A 26,272-nucleotide genomic window follows, 5' to 3' on the forward strand; every position below is an offset into this window, starting at 1 on the left:
TTTTTTTTTTTTTTTTTTTTTTTTCTTTTTTTGAGACAGGGTCTTACTCTGTTGCTGAGGCTGGAGTGCAGTGGCATGATCATGGCTCACTGCAGACTTGACCTTTCTGGGCTCAAGTGATCCTCCCATCCCAGTCTCCCAAGTAGCTGGGACTACAAGTGATACGACCACCATGCCCAGCTAACTTTTTTTGTATTTTGTAGAGGCAGGGGGGCGGTCTCGCCATTTTGCTCAGGCTGGTCTCGAACTCCTGGGCCCAAGCAATCTGCCCGCCTTGGCCTCCCACAGTGCTGGGATTACAGGCATGAGCCATCACACCCAGCCTCTTTGTTTCCTTTTTAATCTCAGGGGATGAGCACAAGCTGGAGCTCTATTCCACCAAGTCACTATTTGGATTGTATAACATCATGGTTCTCAGAATGTAATGAAAAAGGAAAGCCCTTTCTTTACATGAAATCTGCTGATTTTCTTTATCTCCTTGTAAAGCAGATAAGAGCTAGCAGAAGGCAGGACAGCTTGAGGCCAGGTCACCCATCTCCAGTCTCTCCCTCCACCCCGGGACCTCTTCTCACCCCTAGAATCTCCCCCTCCCAGCCTCTTCCCCAAGTCTCTTCCTCCACTCCCAGACACCTACAGTTCCAACTGGCCAGGTACATCTGGGCCACTTAAAGGCCCCTGTTAAGCTGCAGAGTTGAGAGCAATGTGAAAATCTCTGCTCCCTTAGCAGGTGGAATTCCATTCATTTGAAGCCAAGGGAGGCACAAAAGCAGAGACGGTTCTTATTATTTCCTTGACTGGCTGATAAGAAAAGTTTCCCAGACCACATTCTTCCCAACGGTGGACTTGATGGCCACAAACCCCATGGGATTCAGGTTACCTGAATGTGATCTCGTATTTCCCTACATTCCTCCCCACGGTGGACTTGATGGCCTTACACCCGATGGGATTCCAGTTACCTGAATGCGATCTCGTATTTCCCACGGTTCTTCAATTGCAGGGGCTGCTTCACCTCCTCTGTGACCCTGACAATCCCAAAATCCAGTCCCCCTTCAGCTCCTGCAGAGACCAGGGGCCAGGGCAGACAGAGGTGAGTGGGCATGAGAGTGGGAAGCAGGGGAAGTGCCTGTTGAAGTTCAAGTGGAAAATGCATGGTGACAGTTTAAGAGAATTTGTTTTCTGAAAGTACCATGGTTAGAAAAGCCTCTTATAATTGAGTCTGGGCAAACAAACAACAGATGCTGCTCTTGATGCACTCTACAGGGCTGGTCCCTCTGGATTCCATCCATCCTAGGATTATTGTCTTTCACGTCTACCATCAGCTAAAACTTCCAGTATTTAAAAAAGTCTTGCATAAAGTTGGGATATTACACATACATTTATGTTGTTTTACTTAGCATTAACATCATAAGCATTTCCCCCAAATAATTAAAAACTCCCCATAGGTGTGATCTTAGTGGCTGCATAATATCCCATGATATGGCAGTTCCGTAATTCATGATATTATTCCTATAATACTATTATTTCATTATTGATGGGCATTTAGGTTATTTCCAACTCTTCATTGTTATAAAAATGCTGCAATAAAAGATCTTTGTACATGAGACTCATGACATCTAAACTAATACGTGGCTCTAACATTCTGTGAGTTTTGATGGAGACCTCTTGGGGAAAGGAGGGAAATGGAGAGCTGTAGGCTAAAGGGAGAGCTGAAACTTGGGTGTTAAGGCAGTGTGGGGACAGATAACAGCCTCACCCCCATTCCCCAATCCCTGGAATCTGTGAATATGCTGTCTTACATGGCATAGGGGAATTAAAGAAGCAGGTGGAATTAATTCACTGACCTACAAATACAGAGATTAATTTGGAATATCTTGGTCAGCTCAATATAATCACAAGGGGGCTTAAGAATAAAAGAAGAAGGCAGGGTGGGAGAACCAGAGAAAAGGCAATGTGAGAAGGAGTTGGCCCAACCTTGCTGTCTCTGAAGGTGGAGGAAGGGGACCACGTGGGTGGCTTCTAGGAGTTAGAAATGGTATGGAAATGGATTCTCCCCTAGAGCTTCTAGAAGGGAAGGCAGCCCTGCTGACACCTTGATTTTAGCCCAGTGAGACCCATTTTGCACTTGTGACTTCCAGAACTGTAGGGTAATACGTTTGTGTTGTTTTAAGCCAGAAAGCTTATGGTGACATTTTATGGCAGTGATAGAAAACTAATACAGGAAAGAGGAGAGGTGTTTACTGTCAAATGACTGCTCTGAAAAGAGCTCTGCAAATTTTACATCTATGACCACCCGCTTTCTATCTCTGGTTGGAGAAATTACGATTTGTAGTCATGTTGCTAACATCACTCTGGGGCTTACATTATTATTTATTAAAATTGCCCCATTCCCAATCCCTGCAATACTGACAACACACTAGCCTTTCTCTACACAGAAATACACTATACAAAAGACCCAATTTCCAAACACCCTTTCCTTGAAGGGCCCAACAGACCTTTGGGGAAGGTGATGTCCAAGGCGATGTCATATGCCTCTGCAAAGACCATGATATTTTCAATCTGAACAACACCGAGAAGATTTTCTGCATCTAAAACCTGGCAGAGTAAGAGAAATCCTTCAGTAAAAGCAAGACCTGTAGGTGCTTGGAGTCTGAAACATGTAACATCCTAAAGGGGATATGGCAGGGAACGTTTTTGAAATGTATTCCCCTGTAGGTATTTTATCTTTACCAAGCATTTGGTAGGATTTGGGGAATGCTGGTATAAAGAATGCAAGAATGGGGAAAAGGGACTGACTTTTCTTTATTGTTGCTACATTACTGAAGTTTGGGCTTGGAGTAGACATTATAGGAAAGTGGTTTTCTTTTTTGAGACAGGCTCTCACTCTGTCACCCAGGCTGGAGTATAGTTGTGCAATCTTGGCTTACGGCAGCCTTGACCTCCTGGGCTCAAGCCATCCTCCCATCTTAGCTTCCAAGTAGCTGGGACTACAGGAGTGCACCATTATGCTCGGCAAATTTTGTATCTTTTGTAGAGATGGGATTTCACCATGTTGCCCAGGCTGGTCTTGAAATCCTGGACTCAAACAATCCTCCTGTCTCAGCCTCCAAAAGTGTTGGGATTTGTAAGCCATCATGCCCGACTGTTTTTTTTTTAATTTTTATTTATTTTTTTTAACTTCTAAATCAAATGAACCTGGTGAGCACTGACCTGACAGTTGAAACGGAAAACCTTTATGCTCCAAGTCATCCTTGCTCTACTCATTTTATAAATTTGAATCATTCTGTTCTTTGTTTGTGGCTCAACCTGTGGGGAAAGTGCTAGACTTTTCGTAGAAAGCAAGTGTTTAATGTTTGGAAATACCAAATGTTTTATTTCTGTGAATATCGTGGGGATTGGCACCCCTCTGGTGTCATGCTTGTGGGGGGTCCCTCCCTCATTATTCTCTGGCACCTCTGAACTGCTGCAGCTGTCAGCCTGACCTGATTGTTGACTCTTTTTTCCTCTTCTTTATATATACACATATTTTATTTCAATAGCTTTTGGGGATACAAATGGTTAGACTGACAACCCGCAGAATGGTAGAAAATATTTACAAACTATGCATCTGACAAAGGACTAATACCCAGAATACACAAGGAACTCAATCAAATCAGCAAAAAATCCCCAAATAATCCTATCAAAAAGTGGGTAAATGACAGGAACCAACTGTTGCCTCTTGAGGCTAACTAGGAGGTGGTAAAGGGTCCATCTGTCCAGGAAAAGAGCTGGTGGGCAGTGGGGAAAGCTCTCCTGGGTCTGCTCTGGGGAGCCCACGTCCGTCTCTGCTCCAGTTTAAAGCCCAAGCCACCCACTCCCAATTGCATGTGCTTTGGGTACCAGGAGAAAATTTGCAGCTGTCACCAAACTCAAGTTTTAATTCAGAATTTCTATCTTCTCTTTCATTAGATGCTTGCCAACGTTTCACGGAGCAAACTGGACCGACTTGAGTTTCGCCTTCTTTCTCTGACTGCTTGCCCTCTGACAGACGACAAGATGGGCTGACAGGATTTATGCAGCGCCTCTCTCCTGAGGGATGCCAAGTGCCTGGAGCCTTCTATTTCTTGACTTCCCCAGGGTGGGTCGGAGGCAGTGGGGAGACTGAATTTTGAATCGAGGAAAATAGGAAGGACACTTGAAGGTTATACAGATGAAATAAAACAAATTCACCAAGTGCTTTCCAAAGGGACTGGAGATGAAGGCATTTCCTTCTGTGGATGTGGAAGTGAATATAAGTTCACTTTGGGGAGCTCAACGGAGGTCCATACTGCTTTGTTCAGAGCCCTAATCAGGCTGCTGTTTGGCTGAGACACATGGAGATGGTCACAACAGTTGTGAAAATACAAAAACGTGGCCGGGTGCAGTGGCTCACGCCTGTAATCCCAGCACTTTGGGAGGACAAGGTGGGCAGATCGCTTGAGCTCAGGAGTTTGGTAACTGCCTGGGCAACATGGCAAGACCTCATCTGTACAAAAATTACAAAAATTAGCTGGGTGTGGTGGTGCATGTCTGTGGTTCCAGCTACTCAGGAGGCTGAGGTGGGAGGATTGCTTGAGTCCAGGAGGTGGAAGTTGCAGTGAGCCGAGATTGCACCACTGCACTCCAGCCTGAGCAGCAGAGTGAGACCCTGTGTCAAGAAAAATAAAATAAAATAATAATAAAAACAAAAACCTTTCTGTACCAGTTGGTAAGCAGCTGTCATGATGACCTCTCCAATATTCCCTTGCTGCGTGCCTCCTGTGCATCCCCACCACAGGAACCCCTGGACTCCCCATGATCCAGCAACTAAAGGACGAAGCTGGCACAGCTGGGGGACTTCAGGCCCTACACCAGCCAGGGGTCTGGGTACCTGGTTCAGAGGCCTGTGCCTGTGCAGAGACTGGTGCTAAAAGCGTTGACCAGAACCTCTGGGCTTCTACACATTCATGGAGTGAATGCATCTATCAATATCTGTTTTCAGCCCTTTCAGTGAAGGGCTGCCATTGATAAGGGAAAAGAGAGTTTAGATCCACTGAGTGGCCCCAAAAGGTAGAAACATGATTCATGCATGTAATTGACAGGGAGAATTCTGAGCTCAACCCAAAGAAGAATTGACAGACCTGTTTAAAGGGAGAACAGGCTGCTTGAAGTGGTAGTCGTAAATTTTCTATTCCTGGAAGCATTCAAAGAGAAGCTGGGATTATCCCTTGAATGTTGAAGAATCAGTTTAAGTAATTTTTTTTTTTTTTTTTTGAGACAGAGTCTTGCTCTCTTGCCCAGGCTGGAGTGCAGTGGTGCAATCTTGGCTCACTGCAACCTCCGCCTCCAAGGTTCAAGTGATTCTCCTTCCTCAGCCTCCCGAGTAGCTGGGGTTACAGGTATGTGCCACCACATCCAGCTAATTTTTGTATTTTTAGTAGAGATGCAGTTTCACCATGTTGGCCAGGCTGGTCTCACACTCCTGACCTCAAGTGATCCGCCCACCTCAGCCTCCCAAAATGATGGGATTACAGGCCTGAGCCACCGTGCCCGGCCTAGTTCAAGTATTAAAACTCAATGGCATTCATTCATTCATTCATTCATTCATTTGTTCATTCATCAGGTTCTACTGAGTGCCTACTTCATCCAATCCCATGCTAGACACTGGGAATATGATGGTATGGGGGGTTGAATAGTGGTCCCCCAAAAAGTATGTCTACTTCTTAACTCCTGGGAGCCTATGAATATGACCTTATTTGGAAGAAAGGGTATTTGTGGATTTAATTAAGTCAAAGATCTAGAGATGAGATCGTCTTAGATTATCTGAGTGTGCCATTGATAAATATTCTTATAAGAGACGGAAGAGAAGACACAGACAGAAGAGGTGTTGTGATAATGGAGGCAGAGACTGGAGTGATGCAGCCAGAAGCTGAGAACACTCGCAGGAGACCCCAGAAGCCGAAGGGGAGAGAGAGGAAGCGTTCTTCCCTGGAGCCTTCAGAGAGAGCATGGCCCTGCCGGCACCTTGATTTTGGACATCTCACCTCCAGAATGGTGAGAGAGGAATATCTGTTTTTTCACATCACCCAGTGTATGGTAATTTGTTATAGTAGCCCTGGGGAACTAAGACAGATGTTAAGTTAGGTGAGATCCTGCCCTGATGCAGTTCATAAAATAAAGTAAAGAAAGAAGCAGGATAATGTTAGGAAGAGGTAGTGCTCTGAAGGATGGAAGACAGGGTGGGTTATTGCACATAAGGGGGATTCTCTCAAAGGGTGAGAGAAGCCCAGCTGAAACAGCAATGTTGGGGGTCCCTAAAGCAAGAGCCTAAGGGCAGATTCCCAGCAGGGCTGCAGCAAGGTCAGGGGCTTGAGCCAAGAAAGAGCCAAGACAGTGCATGGGAGCCAATGAGTGAGGGTGAGGGTGGAGCAAGTTGTGATGTAGAGGCAGGCATTGCCTCAGAGGCAGGTGAGGACCCCGGGCTTTATTCCTACTGCAGTGGGAAGCCAGTAGAGTGCATTAGGAGGGGGCATAACCTATCTGAATGACATTGTAAAGATCCCTCTGGACACTGTGGGGAATGTCACCAGGGAAGTCAGTTAGGACACCTCTGTAGAAGTCCAGGTGAGAGAAGCTGCAGGCGGCCTGGACAAGGTGGTGGCAACAGCAAGGAGAAAGAAGTGGATGGGAAAGATACATTGGGAGGCACCACACCTGTAATCCCAGCACTTTGGGAGGCTGAGGTGCGAGGATCACTTGAGGTCAGGAATTCGAGGCCAGCCTGGCCAACATGGTGAAACCTCGTCTCTACTAAAAATACAAAAAGTTGGCTGGGTGTAGTGGCGCGTGCCTGTAGTCCCAGCTATGCGGGAGGCTGAAGCAGGAGAATTGCTTGAACCCTGGACGTGGAGGTTGCAGTGAGCCGAGATCACGCCACTGCACTCCAGCCAGGATGACAGAGCAGGACTCCAACTCAAAAAAAAAAAAAAAAAGATACATTGGGAGGTAAAATTAGCAACCTTTGTTGGAGGCCTGCGTTGGAAGGGAGGCCATTAAGAAAAGGGGGAATTAAGGCTGATCCCCAGGTGTCTGTTGGGGGCAACAGGGTGGAGGGTGACATTTACCCAGATAGGAATCTGATAGGTGACTGGGTTTAGGTGTGTGAAATCAGGACTCTGATGCTTACCCAAGTACAGAAACTCCATTTGTTCATTCATTCTTTCATTCATTTATTTGTTCCTTCCTTCCACATTGATTGCTGTGTTCCTGGCCATAAGCAATATTGCCTCTATGGAGCTTGTAGTTGTGTGCACAGCAAGATATTGTGGACTGGGGATATCGAAAGGGGATCAGATGGGAGCATGTAACAGGGAGACCTCTGTGTGTGTGTGTGTGTGTGTGTGTGTGTGTCTGTGTACGTGCTTTGATAACCAAGTCTGTGGATGTGTGAAGCCTCACCTCCAACCGAATAGCCTTCTTGATGTTGACAGGCTTGGTGGGTTGAAAGTACAGGTGCAGGCCATACTCAGCCTCTGGGGGGATGGTCCCCTGCATCATGGATGCGGTGAAATCATCACCCAAGTGCTCCAGGCTGGTGATCCGCCAGGCCACAGGCAGGAGCGTGACATTGCGGAGAAGAACTACCCTGGATTCCAGTCTGGAGAGACAAAAGGAAGTTGAAATTTCATTTCAAATTTTGTAGTTGCACATGTTTTTTCTTTTTAACTTTTATTTTAGGTTCAGGGGTTCATGTGCAAGTTTGTTGTATAGGTAAACTTGTGTCACGGGAGTTTGCTGTACAGATTATTTCATCACCCAGGTACTAAGCCTAGTACCTGACAGTTATTTTTTCTCCTCTTCTCCCTCCTCCCACCCTCCACCCTCCACCCTCAAGTGTCTGTTGTTCCCCTCATTGTGCCCACTGGTTCTCATCACTTAGCTCCCACTTGTAAGTGAGAACATGCGGTATTTGGTTTTCGGTTCCTGCATTAGTTTGCTAAGGATAATGGCCATATCCTTAGCGTATAATTTTTTTTTCTTTTTCTTTTCTTTTCTTTTTTCTTTTGGAGACAGAGTCTTGCTCTATTGCCCAGGCTGGAGTACAGTGGTGCAATCTCGGCTCACTGCAACCTCTGCCTCCCGGGCTCAAGCAATTCTCCTGCCTCCGCCTCCTGAGGAGCTGGAATTACAGGCGCCTGCCACCATGCCCAGTAATTTTTGTATTTTTAGTAGAGAAGGGGTTTCACCATGTTAGCCAGGCTGGTCTTGAACTCCTGACCTTGTGATCTGCCTGTCTTGGCCTCCCAAAGTGCTGGGATTACTGGCGTAAGCCACTGCACCCAGCCAAGCATATGATTTTTAAAAATCGTAGTTTCTCTTTCGTGTGGGTGGGTGTTGAACAACGTTTCTTAACCCTTTTTTGAATTGTTTTATTTAGGTCTACCGTATTTTCAATTTGCATTTCATTGAAAAAAAAATTCACATATAAGCAGACCCACCCAGTTCAAACCTGCATTGTTCAAAGGTCAACTGTATTTTCCTTTAGCACATTAAAAATGCCATTCTCTTGTCTTCCAGCTTCCTTTGTTACTGATGAGGAGTCAGTCATATTGTATTTCATTTTCTCCTGGCTGTTTCCAAGATTTTCTCTTAATTTCTGCTTTTAAGTAGTTGGACTAAACTTTGACTTAATGTGGGTTTCTTTCTTGGTTATTAATCTATTAAACAAAATAGGTGGAGTTGATATTATTAACCCCAGATGACCTTGAAAAACCTGAACCGTCCAGGCACGGTGGCTCAGCCTGTAATCCCAGCCCTTTGGGAGGTTGGGGCAGGTGAATTGCCTGAGCTCAGGAGTTGAGACCAGCCTGGGCCACATGGCGAAACCCTGTCTCTACTAAAAATAAAATAACACAAAAAATTAGCTGGGTGTGGTGGTGCACGCCCACCCATAATCCCAGCTACTTAGGAGGCTGAGGCAGGGGAATTGCTTGAATCCAGGAGGCAGAGGTTGCACTAAGCCGAGATCGCACCACTGTACTCCAGCCTGAGTGACAGACAGAGACTCTGTCTTGAAACGAAACAAAACAAAAAAACCCCTGAGGCTTATAGAGGTTAATTGATGGCCCCAAAGTCACAAATTTAGTGGCAAGACTTGGGCTATAACTATATTTATCCAGCTTAAGGTTTGCTAAGCTTCTTGGAATGGTAAGTTTTTGCTTTTTCACCAAATTTGGGAAAGTTCCATCTACTCTTCAAATATAGACTTTTTGTCCCATTCTCTCTCTTTTCCTTCTGGGACTTCAATCACAAATACGTTAGACTGCTTGATGTTGTCCCACTATTTACTGGGGTTCTGCTCATTTTTACCAATATTTTTCTATGCTTTGTTTTTTCAAGACAAGGTTTCGCTCTGTCACCCCAGTTAGAGTGTAGTGGCATGATCATGACTCACTGGAGGAAAGAATAAGCACTTTTGGTTACTTCAATTATTACTTAGTTCTTTAACCGGTATTTATCAGGAAATGGGGCTGGTGGTGGTGATTAAAGAACGCAGGACACATATCATAACAATCATAACAATATTCTCTCCCAGAAGCCGCAGAAATAAACATTTTTCTATTTAGAATAATAATACCAATTCCAATAATAATTCCAATTAATGAATATGTAAGTTCCAGTTTTGGTCTAATGTTCTGCTTTTACTCTAACTTCTAGAGCAAAGATTCTTAACCTCTTGGGCAATAGACTGCTTTGAGAATCTGAAGAAAGCTCGTCCTTCTGAAGAAACATAGACATATGCATATTTTGGCAGTTCATCTTAGGGGGATCCTTGGCCCTGCTGAAGTTCATCTCCTGAACCCAAGTTAACAATCTGTTAATTAAATAGGTTTACTAACCATCCCGGTTTGCATAGACCAAAGAGTTTCCTAGGGTGCAGAACTTTCACTGCTAAAACCAAGAGAGTCCAGAATAAATCAGGATGAGTTTGTTACCCTAGAACTAAACACTCTTTAAATTCCATTCCAGTCCTGACATGATCTAGAACTCTGACCTGTGCAGCAAGAGCCGGTCAAAATGTAATTGCCTGGGTTCCAGCTCTAGTTCCGGGCGGATCCCCTGGCAGCTTAATTGGAAGACGGCTGGCTCTGGGTTATCATTGATGCAGCAGACAATGCTGTCTTCAAAGACACCAACGGAAGTAGGGTAGGCCCATACGGTTAATATCTGATGGAAGGAAAAGTCAAAAGAAAGTACATTTACACCAAGGATGCCAAGGCCTCAGATTTCCCAAGAAAGCCTTGCCCTGGCGACTTGTGTCCATATGACCGTACCTGCTTCTCATTGGGTTTCAGGACCATGGTGTTGGGTTCCAGGAAGTATGTGTTTGCTTTGACATCATTCTGAAAATAGAAGGATGCCTCCACCACCATTAAGGAAGTATTCAGGATTGTTAACGTCTCCATGTTGCCTGGGAATAAGGATGACTTGTACCTGGGGATGAACAAGAATGGGGCTAAGGGTATGAAGACTGAATGAGAATGCAGGTGGAAAAGAAGGCTGTGATATGAAAGGCAATTCAGAGGGACAGTGTGGCTGCATGGAGGCAGTGGCATAGTTGCTAAGAACATGAGGTTTGTAGTTGTGCAGACTTGCCTTGGAGAATAAATGCTTCACTGTGACTTGACTCCCTCAAGCCTTGGTCTCCTTATCTCTAAAACAGGGTGATAACACCACTTAGAATTGCTGAATAGGAAGTGAGATCACACATCTAAAGCTCTCAGGACAGCTGTGGATAGCAAATGCCCAATGAATGTTAGCTATGATTATTGCAAATAATTCTAACTGAGAAATATATAGATCTATCCTTCCACCTGCTTATGTCCCTGAGAGAGATGATCACTGAAGTAACTTTTTTTTTTTTTTGAGAGGGAGTTTCATTCTTGTTGCCCAAGATGGAATGCAGTGGCACCATCTCAGCTCACTGCAACCTCCGCCTCCTGGGTTCAAGCAATTCTCCTGCTTCAGCCTCCCGAGTAGCTGGGATTACAGGTGCATGCCACCATGTCCAGCTAATTTTCTGTATTTTTAGTAGAAATGGGGTTTCACCATGTTAGCCAGGGTGGTCTCGAACTCCTGACCTCAGATGATCCGCCTGCTTGGGCCTCCCAAAGTGCTGGGATTACAGTTATGAGCCACCGTGGCTGGCCTCACTTGAGTAATTTTTTATTTCACATCTGTTTTAGAGATGACCTCATTCACCTCCTTCTCTCAAACCCTCAGAGAATGTTACTGTACTGACATGAATTCATTTGGCCTTGTTCACTGTTAGGAGGCAGTTTCTGTTCCTTTGTACCTTAAGGAGAGATCTTCAGAGTTGAGCACTGTGGGCATTGAGGGAGACTCAGTTAATAGTAACTGAGCGAAACAAACCAGAAGGCCCAAGGGAAAAAGAGGCACATCGTCAGAGGTCACAGCACAGGCTAGGAAAGCAGAAACACCTGAAGAAGGTTTTAGACAGGCCACGATAGAGGATGAAAGGAGAGAGAATGACAGAGACCAAATGAGAGTCAGAGAAACAGAGAACTCTCCGTGTGAATATTTGCCAAAGGGGTGCGGCCTTCTCAACCACTAATCGCTTCCATCCGGCACTGTGCTAAGGGCTCCATGTGTGTTACCCAGTTCAGTCCTCATGAATCTGTTGCTTTCCCATTTTGCAGATGAGGACACTGAGGCTCAGCACGGTTTATAAGAATAAGTGAACAGGCTTGGCACAGTGGCTCACGCCTGTAATCTCAGCACTTTGAGAGGCTGAGGTGGGCAGATTGCTTGAGCTCAGGAGTTCGAGACCAGCCTGGGCAACATGGCGAAACCCCATCTCTACAAAAATTAGCCAGGTGCGGTAGCACACACCTGTAGTCCCAGCTACTGGGGAGGCAGAGATGGGAGGATTGCTTGAGCCTGGGAGCTCAAGGCTGCAGTGAGCCGAGATTGCACCACTGCATTCCAGCCTGGGTAACAGAGTAAGATGCTATCTCAAAAAAAAAAAAAAAAAAAAAAAAAAAAAAAAAAAAAAAAAAAAAAAAAAAAAAAAAAAAAAAGAAAAAAGACAAGAAAAGAAAAAGAATAAGTGAATAATACCCAGTTGTACTAGGACTTGTTTTGGCTTACCATAGTAACTGTCCTCCCAGATCAGTGTCATCTGGCCCCATATCCTGGTTAATTGCAGTGCTGCCCCAAACATGTACCTCTTTGAATAACCATCGTTTCCCTGACTCCCACTCCCAGACTGTTCTGTACCTCATATCCATCAACCTGACCATACTTTTCCCTCCTAAGCCCTCCTGTTGGGCTTTGAAGATCCTCTCCAGCATCAGCAAATTACCTTTACCTTCACTTTTTAATCCAGCGTCTCAGGGAATAAAGTGGAGGTAATTAGGGAATGGAGGACAAAGATGGCCCATGAGCTGCACCGAGGAAGCCCAGAAATTAACACCCTCTACTTAGCACACGAAATGTTGTGCTGAGTGAAGTCACGGTGGAGACCCTGGTTCCAGTTTTGGTTTCATTCCCTGCCTATATGATAAGAAATTTGTATATAACTGAAAAAACGAGTATTGTTGAGAATGTCTGATCATCAGTCTCACCTGTGGGTCCCCAATTCGGCCTAAAAATCTTAGTCTGTTTCTCTAACACGCTCCCTCTCCTACTTTCCACAAAAGCTATTTTTCATACCCCCCCTATTTCCTCAAGATTTTAAACTTCCGGGGCCGGGCGCGGTGGCTCAAGCCTGTAATCCCAGCACTTTGGGAGGCCGAGACGGGCGGATCACGAGGTCAGGAGATCGAGACCATCCTGGCTAACACGGTGAAACCCCGTCTCTACTAAAATACAAAAAAACTAGCCGGGCGAGATGGCGGGCGCCTGTAGTCCCAGCTACTCGGGAGGCTGAGGCAGGAGAATGGTGTAAACCCGGGAGGCGGAGCTTGCAGTGAGCTGAGATCCGGCCACTGCACTCCAGCCCAGGCGACAGCGCGAGACTCCGTCTCAAAAAAATAAAATAAAAAATGAAAATAAACTTCCTCCGCTCCCCTCACTTGCAAGGGATGACCACACAACATTTGTCAAGGAGAAAAAGACATGATTGCATAGGAGCCTCCTCACCCTTCCAATCAAATTGTAAACCTACCTTCTGCGATGCCATCTCGCCTTTCTCCCCGCTGGCATGCAGTGACAGTCCCTCTTCCGGGCACAAGCCAGCCTCCCCACATCCCACTGTGCTGTCTCAGGGAACTACGCCATTGATGGCCCTTCCTGTCTTCTGAAATTCCAACCACTTCCTTCCATTTCCTCTCGGCATGCAAGCATCATAAGAACAACATCGCACAAACAGCCTGTCCTGTGCTCCAGGCTTTCCTCCCATCTCCCTTCACAGCCAAGTTTCTCCAAAGTTATCTTTCATCTGACTTCTCGCTTCACTTTGCTTGGGTACAGGACTCTTGCTAAGGCCCCTAGTGACCTGCATGTTGTTGAACCCTGTGGACATCTATGCCCTCATCTTTCTGTCCTCTGTGCAGCATTCACTGTAGCAACCATGTCCTCTTCTCATGGCTCCATGACACTGGTCTTTTTGGTTTCCCCAACAGCGCTGGCCCTCTTTCTCATCTCCTGGCTCCTCATTTTGCACATATTGTAGTTATTTAGGACTCCTTTTCTTCTTACCTGTACAGTTCTCTCTCAGGCAATCTCATCTATGTCCGTGGCTTTTGTTGCCTTGAAGAGTGACCTCTCCTTTGAGAACCAAAGCTGTATAACCTATTCTCTGCTTCATGTGACTACAGAAATATCTTCCTAGCCTCTTCAACCAAACATAAGCCAAAGTGAACTCTTGATCCTACTCTGATCAAGCCTGAAGTCTCTCCTAGGCTTTCCCATCTGGGAAAGTGGCACCCTCATTCCTCTGGGTGTACAGCAGGGAGTTGGAAAACAAGAACCCAGTTCTCCTGATTTGTGGTTGGGGCTAAGAGAGGCAGCATTAGTAAAAGTTACAACTATGTACATAGGAATCCTACTTATACTGTTCATGAGCCCAACTCAGGAGTATGAAATCTGCTTTAAAATAATGGAACACTTACTTATCTCTTGATTTTCCACAAAGCAGTGGCCCGAAGTAGTATGTCTCTGTGCTCATAACATACTTCTTAAAGATGACCTCATTTGTCTTCATGTCCATCTTCCGCTGAGGAAATACCACTCTGAACACAGGAGAGGAAGAGGTGAGGAAAGGCTGCCTGAACAGAAGTTCGGTGCTGCCACGTGATGTTTACATAAACTCAATATTCCCTGCTCAACACAGGATCCAGGTGTCTGGAGACAGAGTGACTCTTCTTTGTCCCAGTTCCTTCCCACCACCAGAGAAGACAGTATGACAGTATGATGTGAACTTGAAAAAAAGACTCCCCAGTGGTGTCTTCCATAATGAGGAGTGGTGACAGAACTGAGTCAGATATTCCGTCCCAGTGCACCCAGCTGAAAACTTTCCTGAGAATCCCTATGGAAAACTAGTTCTGGGAGATATGAATTAGCTTCTGAGTCCCTTGGTCTAATGTGGCCAGTTGCTCAGCCAGGTGCTTTTCTGTGTAGGAGTTGCACAGTGGTGTTCAGTAGCTTGGAAAAAGTTCACCCATGCAGAGTCACACATGGTTTCTATACTACAGGATAGAACTGCTTTAAATTTGCTTAATAGTTAAATAAGCAAACTAATTTGCCAAAGGAAGGCTTTTTTCCTCCCCCTTTGCACCTATGATCATTCTCTTTATTGCAGTCTGGGAATCCTGGTAGTAGCATGTCCTCCCTGTGGCTCTTAGTCAATATTCAAGACATGGAAGCTGATATGACTAGAGGGGCTGGGGTAAGAACCTCCTTGTTCAAAGTGCCACGGAGGAAAACAAAAACGCATCTGTCAACCTTTTCTTTTAAAATGAAACACACTTACTTCGGGTCTTGGCAAATGTATGGGTAAGTGCAGATGCCTCGGCAGTAGAGCTGGTACTGGCAGCAAGTTCCTAGGATCTCAAAGTTAAAGGTTTGGTCAAAGTTCCCGAACTCATCAGAAGAGAAGTGCACCTGCAACGTTACCTCGCCATTGGCTGGCACGATCCACCGGAAGTGATTCAGTCTGCAAATGACCACACAGGTTTGTAAAGTGAGAGGCTCCCCTCTGGCCAAGAGAAGACAGGAGAGCTGCCTGGAAGTCCTGTCCTGTTGGGGTAGGCATGGTGGCCCCTGGAGCCCCACAGGCAGGACAGCTCTGTTCCCCTCCAGTGCTGTGACAGCCACACCCTCAATGTGGGCTCTGGCCCACATTCCCCTCCTTGGGTTGCTGGGAGGCCCACCTGGTGAATTTCTCCTGGGAGTGCTGCCCGTCGAAGTTGTTCAGGTCTGTATCTGACAGCTGGGAAATGGTTCCTGCTGGTTCCCCAGAAAGGACTTTCCTGTTTAAGGTCACGTGACGCTTGTCTTTCTGAGTCTCGACAACTTGGTCTATCCTTTCTTTCACTTTCTGTTTGCCCCCCTTAGATGAGCTGGTCTGCTCCTCTTGAGCCTTAATTAAAAATGAGCATGAGGTCTTAAATATTCACTCTTTGAACACACAAACAGAAGGCAGAGATGGCTACATGTCTGTCATCTCGGGAGATGGTGCTGCAGGGTCAGGAAGCCTAGAGCAGGGCAGGGTCTAGTCTTGGGTAGTGACAAGACCAGTGCATTCCTTGGCTCCCTAGTCCCTCAGATGGAGGATGAAGATGAAACCCTAGAGAAAGCTTGAAGCTGGAGGGTGTGTGTGGAACTCAAGTCTTAGCTCCTGGCAGTACCTACCATGGCCAGCGGGGCTTGTAGCCTTCTTGGCACCACTAAGCCAGTTATCCCCATCTGCTTGCTGTCTAATTCCTAATACTTTGTGGGCCTATACCCCTCACCACCAGCTCTCTCTCCTTCTCTTTATTCTTAGAATTATACGTGAATAGAAAATCTGACTGTTTTGGGAGAGGCAGAGATAAACATGTGTTTAATCTGCTGTGTTTAATAAGTTCCCATTTTTCTAGTGGTATTTTCATGTTTCCTGATCAAAAAAAAATTTTGCCTTTAATTTATTTATCATTTCCACCGTTTTTAAAAAAAGAAACCTTTAAGAGTTGAAGGCCTGGTACAGTAATAACTAGTTTTAACAGTTGCCACTTTTTCTCCTGAGCCATTTGCAGACATGATGACTCTGCCTCTAAATACAACTCCTCAAGAAAGGACCTTCTCCTGCAATCCTGCACACTACTATCATCACACCTAAGAAAAGGAACAATAATTCCACACCATTGTTCTGGCACACAGTCTGCATTAAAATTCTCCTATTTGTCTCAGGTATGTCTTTTTTTTTTTTTGAGATGGTGTCTTGCTCTGTCGCCCAGGCTGGAGTGCAGTGGCGCTATCTCGGCTCACTGCAAGCTCCGCCTCCCAGGTTCATGCCATTCTCCTGCCTCAGCCTCCCGAGGAGCTGGGACTACAGGTGCCTGCCACCATGCCAGACTAATTTTCGGTATTTTTAGTAGAGACGGGGTTTCACCGTGTTAGCCAGGATGGTCTCGATCTCCTGACCTTGTCATCTGCCTGCCTCCACCTCCTAAAGTGTTGGGATTACAGGCGTGAGCCACCACGCCTGGTCTCAGGCATGTCTTTTATAGACTTTTCCCAAATAAGCATCTAATCAAAGTTCCTATATTGTGTTTTGGTGTTATGCTTCTTTTTTTTTATTATTATTTTTCTATCTTTCTATAGGTTATTGGGGGTACAGGTGGTGTTTGGTTACATAAGTTTTCTGGTGGCGATTCATGAGATTTTGGTGCACCCATCACCCGAGCAGTATACACTGCACACTATTTGTAGTGTTTTATCCCTTGCCCCCTTCCCATTCTTTCCCCCAAGTCCCCAAAGTCCATTGTATCATTCTTATGCCTTTGCGTTCCCATAGCTTAGTTCCCACATATCAGTGAGAACATATGATGTTTGCCATTCCCGAATTACTTCACTTAGAATAATAGTCTCCAATCTCATCTAGATAGCTGCAAATGCCATTAATTCATTCCTTTTTATGGCTGAGTAGTATTCCATTGTATATATATACCACAGTTTCTTTACCCACTCATTGATTGATGGGCATTTGGGATGGTTCCACGATTTGGCAATTGTGAATTGTGCTGCTATAAACATGCATGTGCAAGTACTTTTTTTGTATAATATCTTCTTTTCCTCTGGGTAGATATGCAGTAGTCAGATTGCTGGATCAAATGGTAGTTCTACTTTTAGTTCTTTAAGGAATCTTCACACTGTTTTCCATAGTGGTTGCACTAGTTTACATTCCCCATCAGCAGTGTAGAAGGTGGTTTCTTGATGCACTGGATCCATGCCAACTACTACTGTTTTTTTTTATTTTTTCATTATGGTCATTCTTGCAGGAGTAAGGTGGTATCACACTGTGGTTTTGATTTTGCATTTCCCTGATCATTAGTGACATTGAGCACTTCTTCATATGTTTGTCAGCCATTTGCATACCTTCTTTTACGAGTTGTCTACTCATGTCCTTAGCCCACTTTTTGATGGGATTGTTTGTTTTTTTCTTGCTGATTTGTTTCAGTTCATTGTAGATTCTGGATATTAGTCCTTTGTCAGATGTATAGATTGTGAAGATTTTCTCCCACTCTGTAGATTGTCTGTTTACTCTGCTGACTGTTCCCTTTGCTGTGCAAAAGCTCTTTAGTTTAATTAAGTTCCAGCTAATTATCTTTGTTTTTATTGCATTTGCTTTTGGGTTCTTGGTCATGAAATCTTCACCTAAGCCAATGTCTAGAAGGGTTTTCCAATGTTATCTTCTAGAATTTTATAGTTTCAGGTCTTAGATTTAAGAGATTTAAGTCCTTAATCCATCTTGAGTTGATTTTTGTATAAGGTGAGAGATGAGGATCCATGTGGCTAGCCAATCATCCCAGCAGTATTTGTTGAAAAGGATGTCCTTTCTCCACTGTTTTTTTTTTTTTCTTTGTCGAAGACCAGTTCGCTGTAAGTATTTGGGTTTATTTCTGGGTTCTCTATTCTGTTCCATTGGTCTGTGTGCCTATTTTTATATCAGTAACATGCTGTTTTGGTGACTATAGCCTTATACTATAGTTTGAAATCAGGTATTGTGATGCCTCCAGATTTGTTCTCTTTGCTTTGGCTATGTGGGCTCTTTTTTGGTTCCATATGAATTTTATAACTTTTTCCTAATTCTGTGAAGAATGATGGTGGTATTCTGATGAAAATTGCATTGAATTTGTAGATTGCTTTTGGCAGTATGGTCATTTTCACAATATTGACTCTACCCATCCATGAGCATGAGATGTGTTTCCATTTGTGTCATCTATGATTTCTTTTAGCAGTGTTTTGTAGCTTTCCTTGTAGAGGTCTTTCACCTCCTTGGTTAGGTATATTCCTAAGTATTTTATTTGTTTTTTTGTAGCTATTGTAAAAGATGCTGAGTTTTTGATTTGGTTCTCTGCTTGTTCATTGTTGGTGTATAGAAGAGCTACTGATTTGTGTACCTTAATTTTGTATCCAGAAACTTTACTGAATTCTTTTGTCAGTTCTAGGAGCTTTCTAGAGGAGTCTTTAGGGTTTTCAAAGTAAATCATCATGTCATCAGCAAACAGTGACAGTTGGACTTTCTCTTTGCCCATTTGGATACCCTTTATTTCTCTCTCTTGTCTGATTGTTCTGGCAAGGACTTCCAGTACAATGTTGAAGAGGAGTGATGAGAGTGGGCATCCTTGTCTTGTTCCAGTTCTTGGAGGGAACATTTTCAACTTTTCCCCATTCAGTATTATGTTGGCTGTGGGTTTGTCATAGATGGCTTTTTTTACATTGAGGTGTGTTCCTTGTGTGCCGATTTTGCTGAGAATTTTAATTATAAAGGGATGCTGGATTTTGTTGAAAGCTTTTCTGCATCTATTGAGATGATTGTATGATTTTGTTTTTAATTCTGTTAATGTGGTATATCACATTTATTGACTTGCACATGTTAAACCATCCCTGAATCCCTGGTGTGAAAGCCACTTGATCATTGTGGATTAACTTTTTGATATGTTGTTGGATTTGATTAGCTAAATGTTAAGGATTTTGGTTAGCTAAATGTTAAGGATCTTAGCATCTATGTTCATCAGGGATATCGGCCTGCAGTTTTCTTTTTTTGGTTGTGTCCTTTCCTGGTTTCGGTATTAGGGTGATGCTGGCTTCGTAGAATGAATTAGGGACAGTTCCCTTTTCTCTGTCTTGTGCAATAGTGTCAATAGGATGGGTATCAATTCTTCTTTGAATGTCCACTAGAATTCTGCTGTGAATCTGTCTGGTCCTGGACTTTTATTTGTTGGTATATTTTAAATTACCTTTTCAATCTCACTGCTTGTTACTGGTCTGTTCAGGGTATCTAGTTCTTCCTGATTTAAGCTAGGAGGGTTGTATTTTTCTAGGAGTTTATCCATCTTTTCTAGGTTTTCTAGTTTTTGAGTGTAAAGGTGTTCATAGTAGCCTTGAATGATCTTTTCTATTTCTGTGGTGTCAGTTGTCACATCTCCTGTTTCGTATCTTATTGAGGTTATTTGGATTTTTCTCTCTTCTTTTCTTAGTTAATCTAGCTAATGGTCTATCAATTTTATTTATCTTTTCAAAGAACCAGCTTTTTGTTTCACTTATCTTTAGTATTTTTTTTTGTTGTTTGTTTCAATTTCATTTAGTTCTGCTCTGATTTTGGTTATTTCCTTTCTTCTGCTGGGTTTGGGTTTGATTTGTTCTTGTTTCTCTAGTTCCTTGAGGTGTGACATTCGACTGTCAGTTTGTGCTCTTTCAGTCTTTTTGATGTAGGTATTTAGGGCTATGAACTTTCCTCTTAGCATCACCTTTGCTGTATCCCAGATATTTTGATAGGTTGTGTCACTATTGTCATTCAGTTCTATGAATTTTTAAATTTCCATCTTAATTTTGTTTTTGATCCAGTGATCATTTGGGAGCAGGTTATTTAATTTTCATGTACGTGCATGGTTTTGAAGGTTGCTTTTGCAGTTGATTTCCAATTTCATTCCACTGTGGTCGGCAAGGGTGCTGGATATAATTTCAATTTTCTTAAATTTATTGAGGCCCATTTTGTGGCCTATCATATGGCCTATCTTGGAAAAAGTTCCACGAACTGTTGAGTAGCATGTGTATTCTGTGATTGGTGGATGGAATGTTCTGTATATATCTGTTAAGTCCATTTGTTCCAAGGTATAGTTTAAATTCATCGTTTCTTTGTTGACTTTCTGTCTTGATGACCTGTCTCGTGCTGTCAGTGGAGTACTGAATTCCCCCACTATTACTGTGTTGCTGTCTATCTCATTTGTTAGGTCTATCAGTAATTGTTTTATAAATTTGGGGGCTCCAGTGTTAGGTGCACATATGTTTAGGATTGTGGTATTTTTCTGGTTGGACAGGGCCTTTTGCCATTATGCAATGCCCCTTTGTCTTTTAAGCTGCTGTTGCTTTAAAGTTTGTTTTGTCTGATATAAAAATAGCTGTTCCTGCTCTCTTTTGGTGTTCACTTGCATGAAACGCCTTTTTTCCACCCTTTTACTTTAAGTTTATGTGAGTCCTTATATGTTAGGTGAGGCTCTTGAAGGCAGCAAATAGTTGGTTGGTGAATTCTTATCCATTCTGCAGTTCTGTATCTTTTAAGCAAAGCATTTAGGCATTTACATCCAATGTTAGTATTGAGATGTGAGGTCCCATTAATTGTGCTATTTGTTGCCTGTGTACCTTGGTTTTTTGCTTTTTTATTTTGTTTTTTAATTGTATTTTTGTTTTATAGGTCCTATGAGATTTATGCTTTAAAGAGGTTCTGTTTTGATGTGTTTCCAGGATTTGTTTCAAGATTTAGAGCTCCTTTTAGCAGTTCTTATAGTACTGGCTTGGTAGTGGCAAATTCTCTCAGCATTTGTCTGAAAAAGACTGTCTCTTTCCTTCATATACGATGTTTCATTTTGCTAGATACAAAATTCTTGGCTGATAGTTGTTCTGTATGTTCTCTGCTGATAGCCTGAAGATAGGGCACCAATCCCTTCTAGCTTGGAGGGTTTCTGCTGAGAAATCTGCTGTTAATCTGATAGGTTTTCCTTTATTGATTACCTGTTGCTTTTGTCTCACAGCTCTTAAGATTCTTTCCTTCATCTTGACTTTAAATAACCTGATGACAATGTGCCTAGGTGATGATCTTTCTGTGATGAATTTTCCAGGTGTTCTTTGTGCTTCTTGTATTTGGATGTCTAGGTCTCCAGCAAGGCTGGGGAAGTTTTCCTCGATTATTCCCCCAAATATGTTTTCCAAACTTTTAGATTTCTCTTCTTCCTCAGGGGCACTGATTATTCTTAGGTTTGGTCATTTAACATAATCCCAGACTTCTTGGAGGCTTTGTTCTTATTTTCTTATTCTTTTTTCTTTGTCTTTGTTGGATTGGGTTAATTTGAAGACCTTGTCTTTGAGCTCTGAATTTCTTTCTTCTACTTGTTCAATTCTATTGTTAAGACTTTCCAGAGCATTTTGCATTTCTCTAAGTATGTCCAATATTTCCTGAAGTTTTGATTGGTTTTTATTTATGCTATGTATTTCATTGAACATTTCTCCCTTCACTTCTTCTGTCATTTTTTGGATTTGCTTGAACTGGGCTTCACCTTTCTCTGGTGCCTCTCTGATTGGCTTAATAACTAACCTCCTGAATTCTTTCTCAGGTAAATCAGGGATTTCTTCTTGGTTTGAAACCATTGCTAGTGAGCTACTGTGATTTGGGGGGGCTATTAAAGGGCCTTGTTTTGTCATATTATCAGAGTTCGTTTTCTGGTTCCTTCTCATTTGGGTAGGCTCTGTCAGAGGGAAATATGGCTGAAGGCTGTTGTTCAGATTCTTTTGACCCACAGGGTGCTCCCTTGATGTAGTATGTTCCCCCTTTTCCTATGGATGTGGCTTTCTGAGAGCCGAGTTGAACTGATGGTTATCTCTCTTCTGGGTCTAGCCACCCAGCAAGTCTACCAGGCTCTGGGCTGGTGCCAGGGGTTGTCTGTACAGAGTCCTGTGATGTGAACCATCTATGGGTCTCTCAGCCATGAACACCAGCACCTGTTCTGGCAGAGGTGGCAGGGGAGTGAAATGGGCTCTGTGAGGATTCTTAGCTTTGGTGGTTTAATGCTCTATTTCTGTGCTGGTTGGCCTCCTGACGGGAGGTGGCACTTTCCAGAGAGCCTCAGCTGTGGTAATATGGAGAGGAACCAGTGGTGGGTGGGGCCCTAGAACTCCCAAGAATATATGCCCTTTGTGTTCAGGTACCTGGTGGGTAGGGAAGGACCATCAGTTGGGGACAGGGCTAGGAATGTCTGAGCTCAGACTCTCCTTGGGCTGGTCTTGCTGCGGCTGCTGTGGGAGATGGGGGTGAGGTTCTTAGATCAATGGAGTTATGTACCTAGGAGGATTATGGCTCCCACTGCTGAGTCATGCAGGTTGTCAGGGAAGTGGGCAAAAGCCAACAGTTACAGGCCTCACCCAGCTCCCATGCAATCCAAAGGGCTGGCCTTACTCCCACCGTGCCCCCAACAATAATAGCATTGAGTCTGTTTCCAGGCAGTGGGTGAGCAGGGCTGAGAACTTGCCCCAGGCTACCCACCTCCCAGCTGTGAAAGCAAGTATGGCTTTAGTTCTTCCCCTGCCTGTGGAGTCTGCATCCTGGATTTGTGCCCTCCCCAGAGTCCTGCCCAGAAGGCTTCTTAACCCGTTCAAATTGTTACAAAGTTCACCTGGAGACTTCCTTTTCTCTGTGGCATTTTCCCTGGGCCTATGGCCGTCCTCCTGAAGGATCCCTGTGATGCCAGACAGGAATGGCCTGCTTGGGGACCTAGGGAGCTGCCAGGGCCTTTCCTGCTGCTTCCTCTACCCCTGTATTTCACTCAGTTCTCTAAATTGACTCAGCTCCAGGTAAGGTTGGAATCTTCTCCTGTAAACTAGACCTTCAGTTTCCCTGGTGGGAAACCAGGGGTAGAGGATCTTCCTTTCCCACTTCTGCAGTTTGGGCACTCACAGTATTTGAGTTGTCTCCTGGGTCCTGCAGGAGCAGTCTGCTTGCTTCAGAGGGTCTGTGGGTCCCTTCAGGTTTCTTGATTTATTCCTGCAGTTGTTCTGGAGCTAAAATTCACAATGCGAGACATGCTGCTCTGTCCATCCGAGTTGGAGTTGGAATCTAGTCCTGCCTCCCGTCCGCCATGATCTGTCATGTTTCTTTAGCATCTTATAATCTAGACCCTCCTGCCCCCCTCTCTCAATCACATTGCCGTTTTAGAGAGACCAGATTTGCGTTCTTAAAAAATACCCCATAGTCGGAATTATTCTGAGCATTCTTACAGTGCCATTTCTTTTTCTTTTCTTTTCTCTTTTCTTTTCCTTTCTTTTCTCTCTTCTCTTGTCTTCTCTTCTCCTTCTTCTCTCTCTCCCTCCCTCTTTTCTTTTTTCTTTCTTTTCTTTCCTTTCTCCTTCTTTTCTCTTTTCTTTTCTTTCCTCTCTCTCTCTTCCCTTCCTTCAATCTTTCTTTTCTTTTTCTTTTGAGACAGGATCTCACTTTATTGTCCAGGCTGGAGTGCAGTGGTGCCATCTCGGCTCACTACAACTCTTCCTCTAGGGCTCAAGCGATCCTCCCACCTCAGCCTCCTGAGTAGCTGTGATACAGGTGCGTGCCACCATGCCTGGCTAATTTTTGTATTTTTTTGTAGAGATGGGGTTTCACCATATTCCCAGGGTGGTCTCAAACATCTGGGCTCAGGCAATCTGCCCACCTCAGCCTCCCAAAGTGTGGGGATTACAGGCATGAACCAAAGTGCCCAGCTGGCTGATTTTCAAAACAAGGGGAAGACAGCAATTTTTTCTTCTTTATCTTCTTAATTTGAAATTTCACCAGGGACTCTCTGCTCGGGTGAGGCATGCCCACCGATGCAACTGATCTCAGATGTTGATTTCCTGCTTGTAAACTGAGGTTTGGGGTAGTCTCTGTCCCCAGTTTACGGGTAAGCAGGACTTATAGGTGAAGTTACGAGCTCTCTTTGCTGATGTGCATGGTTTGTAGAAGGCTGTGTGCAGAGATTCAAATTGTGGGCCACGCTTCTCCTCTGGGAATAAAAAAACCTTCTATAATTTTAAATATACACACTTTCTGCATATTATTGGTCAAATTTATTTTTCTTGTGATTTATTCTATTAATTGCATATATTTTCTTCTATTTCTGCACAATTTTATTTTGATTATTTAATTTTAATCCAGCTGGAATATATTTTACTGTATTGTGTCAGGCTAGGACATAAACAGTGACTTTTACCCCAAACATCCAATCTTCCCATCCTAATTTCTTTAATAATGTATCCTTTCTGTAGTGGCACGTGTCCCTTTAACTTGTGTGTGTTGATTCTTATATTCTTACACACTGTGCAAATCACCTTAGCTTCAAAACATATTTTTACGTTTTAAAAAAGATTAGATATCTTTTTAAGAATGCTAGTTTTGCTTATTTTTTTATTGTGCATGTGCTGCAGAGTAACTTGACAAGTTCCCTAAACCCTCCCACGGGACTGCAAAGGTTGTTAGGTGAGAATCAATCACCGTCAGTTTCCTCTTAGGAGGTAGGACAAGTCAGAGCCAGGAAAGGTGCAGTTCAGGGACGCTCACATGAGGTTTTCAGGGAGGATCCCCAACAAGTCGAGGGAAAATAACCCAGTGAGCAGAACACCTCATGCCAGGCTCCATTTTTGGTCTGGTGTGGGGTGACCTTCTCTCCCTGCCCGCTGAAGTCCTGCCAAGGTTAGGAGAATAAACTGCTCATGCGTTACCTTTGTAGTGTTTGTGGCAGCCAAAAGGTCTGATTCTATTTCCATTTCTTTTTTTTCATCCAGAGATATCTCTTCGGATGGTGGGATCACAAACACAAAATGCTCCAGGTCGTCTGTCATGGTCAAAGGTGGCCGCTTCACAGGGTAGGAGACGATTGAGAATAAGGCAGGAGGCGGGATGGGTGGTCCGGAGGAACCCAGACCCAAGATGTCTAGGATCTAAAGGACAGGCCGATTGTGAATTTTCTGTGCAAAACCCTATGCCTCTCTTCCTCTCTTACCATAGCCTTTGTTACACTTTATGGCAATTGTTTAATTGTCTGCCTTTGCAACGGGACTGTAAACTCCATTAGGACGGTTAGCAGGTGGATATGGCACACAGCCAAGCACATAGCAGGCAATCAATAAATCTCTGTTTAATATGAAGAGGCCAGCTCTTAACGTTCTAATGTCTAAATTATAGAGTTGTTCCACCTATTTTCAGATTCCATGTTAATTTTTCTTTTTGCGTTAAATGTTCCTTCCTTCCAAGGGTGAAGGAAAGTTGGGATGGGAGCAAGTCAAATGCAGCAAAGAAAATAATAAAGCAAAGGTTCTGGGACTAGGGTAGAGAATGGGAATGAAGAGAGAAGTGAAAAATAACCTGAGAGAGAAAACATTTATTCCTCCAGCATTTTCCCATTCTGCTCTCATATCTAATGAATGAGCAATTTCCAGAGCAAATGGTTTGGAAATTTAACAGCCACTTCCTGCCTCAGAACAAGCATGTTACCTCTAGACTAATAGCCATTATCACAACAGTAAAGGTTACAGCCCACCTGAGGGCCCAGCCTGTGGACCACTGGGCCTGTTAGGCCCAGCAAGTAACTAAATATCTCCATGCAATCCTGTGCTTCTCATCCTGTGTGTCAAGGAGCTAAAGGCATTTCCTGACTAATATGCAGCCGAGTTAACTCCCAGGATTTAGAACCTCTACGGAGAAAGGCATGAATGATTTGTAGCAATTGTTGAATTACCAGAGCCAGGGAGCTCTTCAAACAGCAGTCTAACCTATGATTTGGAAGGTGGAAAGTATAAAACAAGGCGAGAAGATGTTCTTGTTATAGCCCTTTTTTTTAAAAAAAAAAACATTTCTGGAGGAAAAAAATCACAATTCCTTAGCTAAGGCTGGCCTGAGGTGAAACTGGTAAGGGCGTAGAGCTGGTGTTGCATGTCCCCCAGCAGTCCTTCCCGCCTTTGGTGCCACCCGGGGCCACTGTGGCAAGGCTTCTACTGTGGGTCACAGCACATGGAAGTCACATGGATTGCAGGG

The 26,272-nt window shown here is 43.9% G+C and overlaps 1 protein-coding gene across 1 annotated transcript in view; it reads right to left on the reverse strand.

Annotated features, from left to right (window-relative positions):
- Positions 1 to 26,272, reverse strand: part of HYDIN (HYDIN axonemal central pair apparatus protein) — a 442,332-nt gene that overhangs the window by 87,274 nt on the left and 328,786 nt on the right. The window contains exons 47-55 of the mRNA XM_017868754.1: positions 24,961 to 25,179; positions 15,390 to 15,598; positions 14,990 to 15,172; positions 14,130 to 14,249; positions 10,329 to 10,488; positions 10,049 to 10,221; positions 7,453 to 7,651; positions 2,493 to 2,592; positions 957 to 1,056 (exon numbers count right to left, since the gene is read on the reverse strand). Coding sequence (XP_017724243.1) covers positions 957 to 1,056; positions 2,493 to 2,592; positions 7,453 to 7,651; positions 10,049 to 10,221; positions 10,329 to 10,488; positions 14,130 to 14,249; positions 14,990 to 15,172; positions 15,390 to 15,598; positions 24,961 to 25,179 — 1,463 coding nt within the window. The remainder of the gene's footprint in view (positions 1 to 956; positions 1,057 to 2,492; positions 2,593 to 7,452; positions 7,652 to 10,048; positions 10,222 to 10,328; positions 10,489 to 14,129; positions 14,250 to 14,989; positions 15,173 to 15,389; positions 15,599 to 24,960; positions 25,180 to 26,272) is intronic.

The sequence above is a fragment of the Rhinopithecus bieti genome, unplaced genomic scaffold (genome assembly GCF_001698545.2).
Source record: "Rhinopithecus bieti isolate Rb0 unplaced genomic scaffold, ASM169854v2 scaffold_2574, whole genome shotgun sequence".
Taxonomy (NCBI): domain Eukaryota; kingdom Metazoa; phylum Chordata; class Mammalia; order Primates; family Cercopithecidae; genus Rhinopithecus; species Rhinopithecus bieti.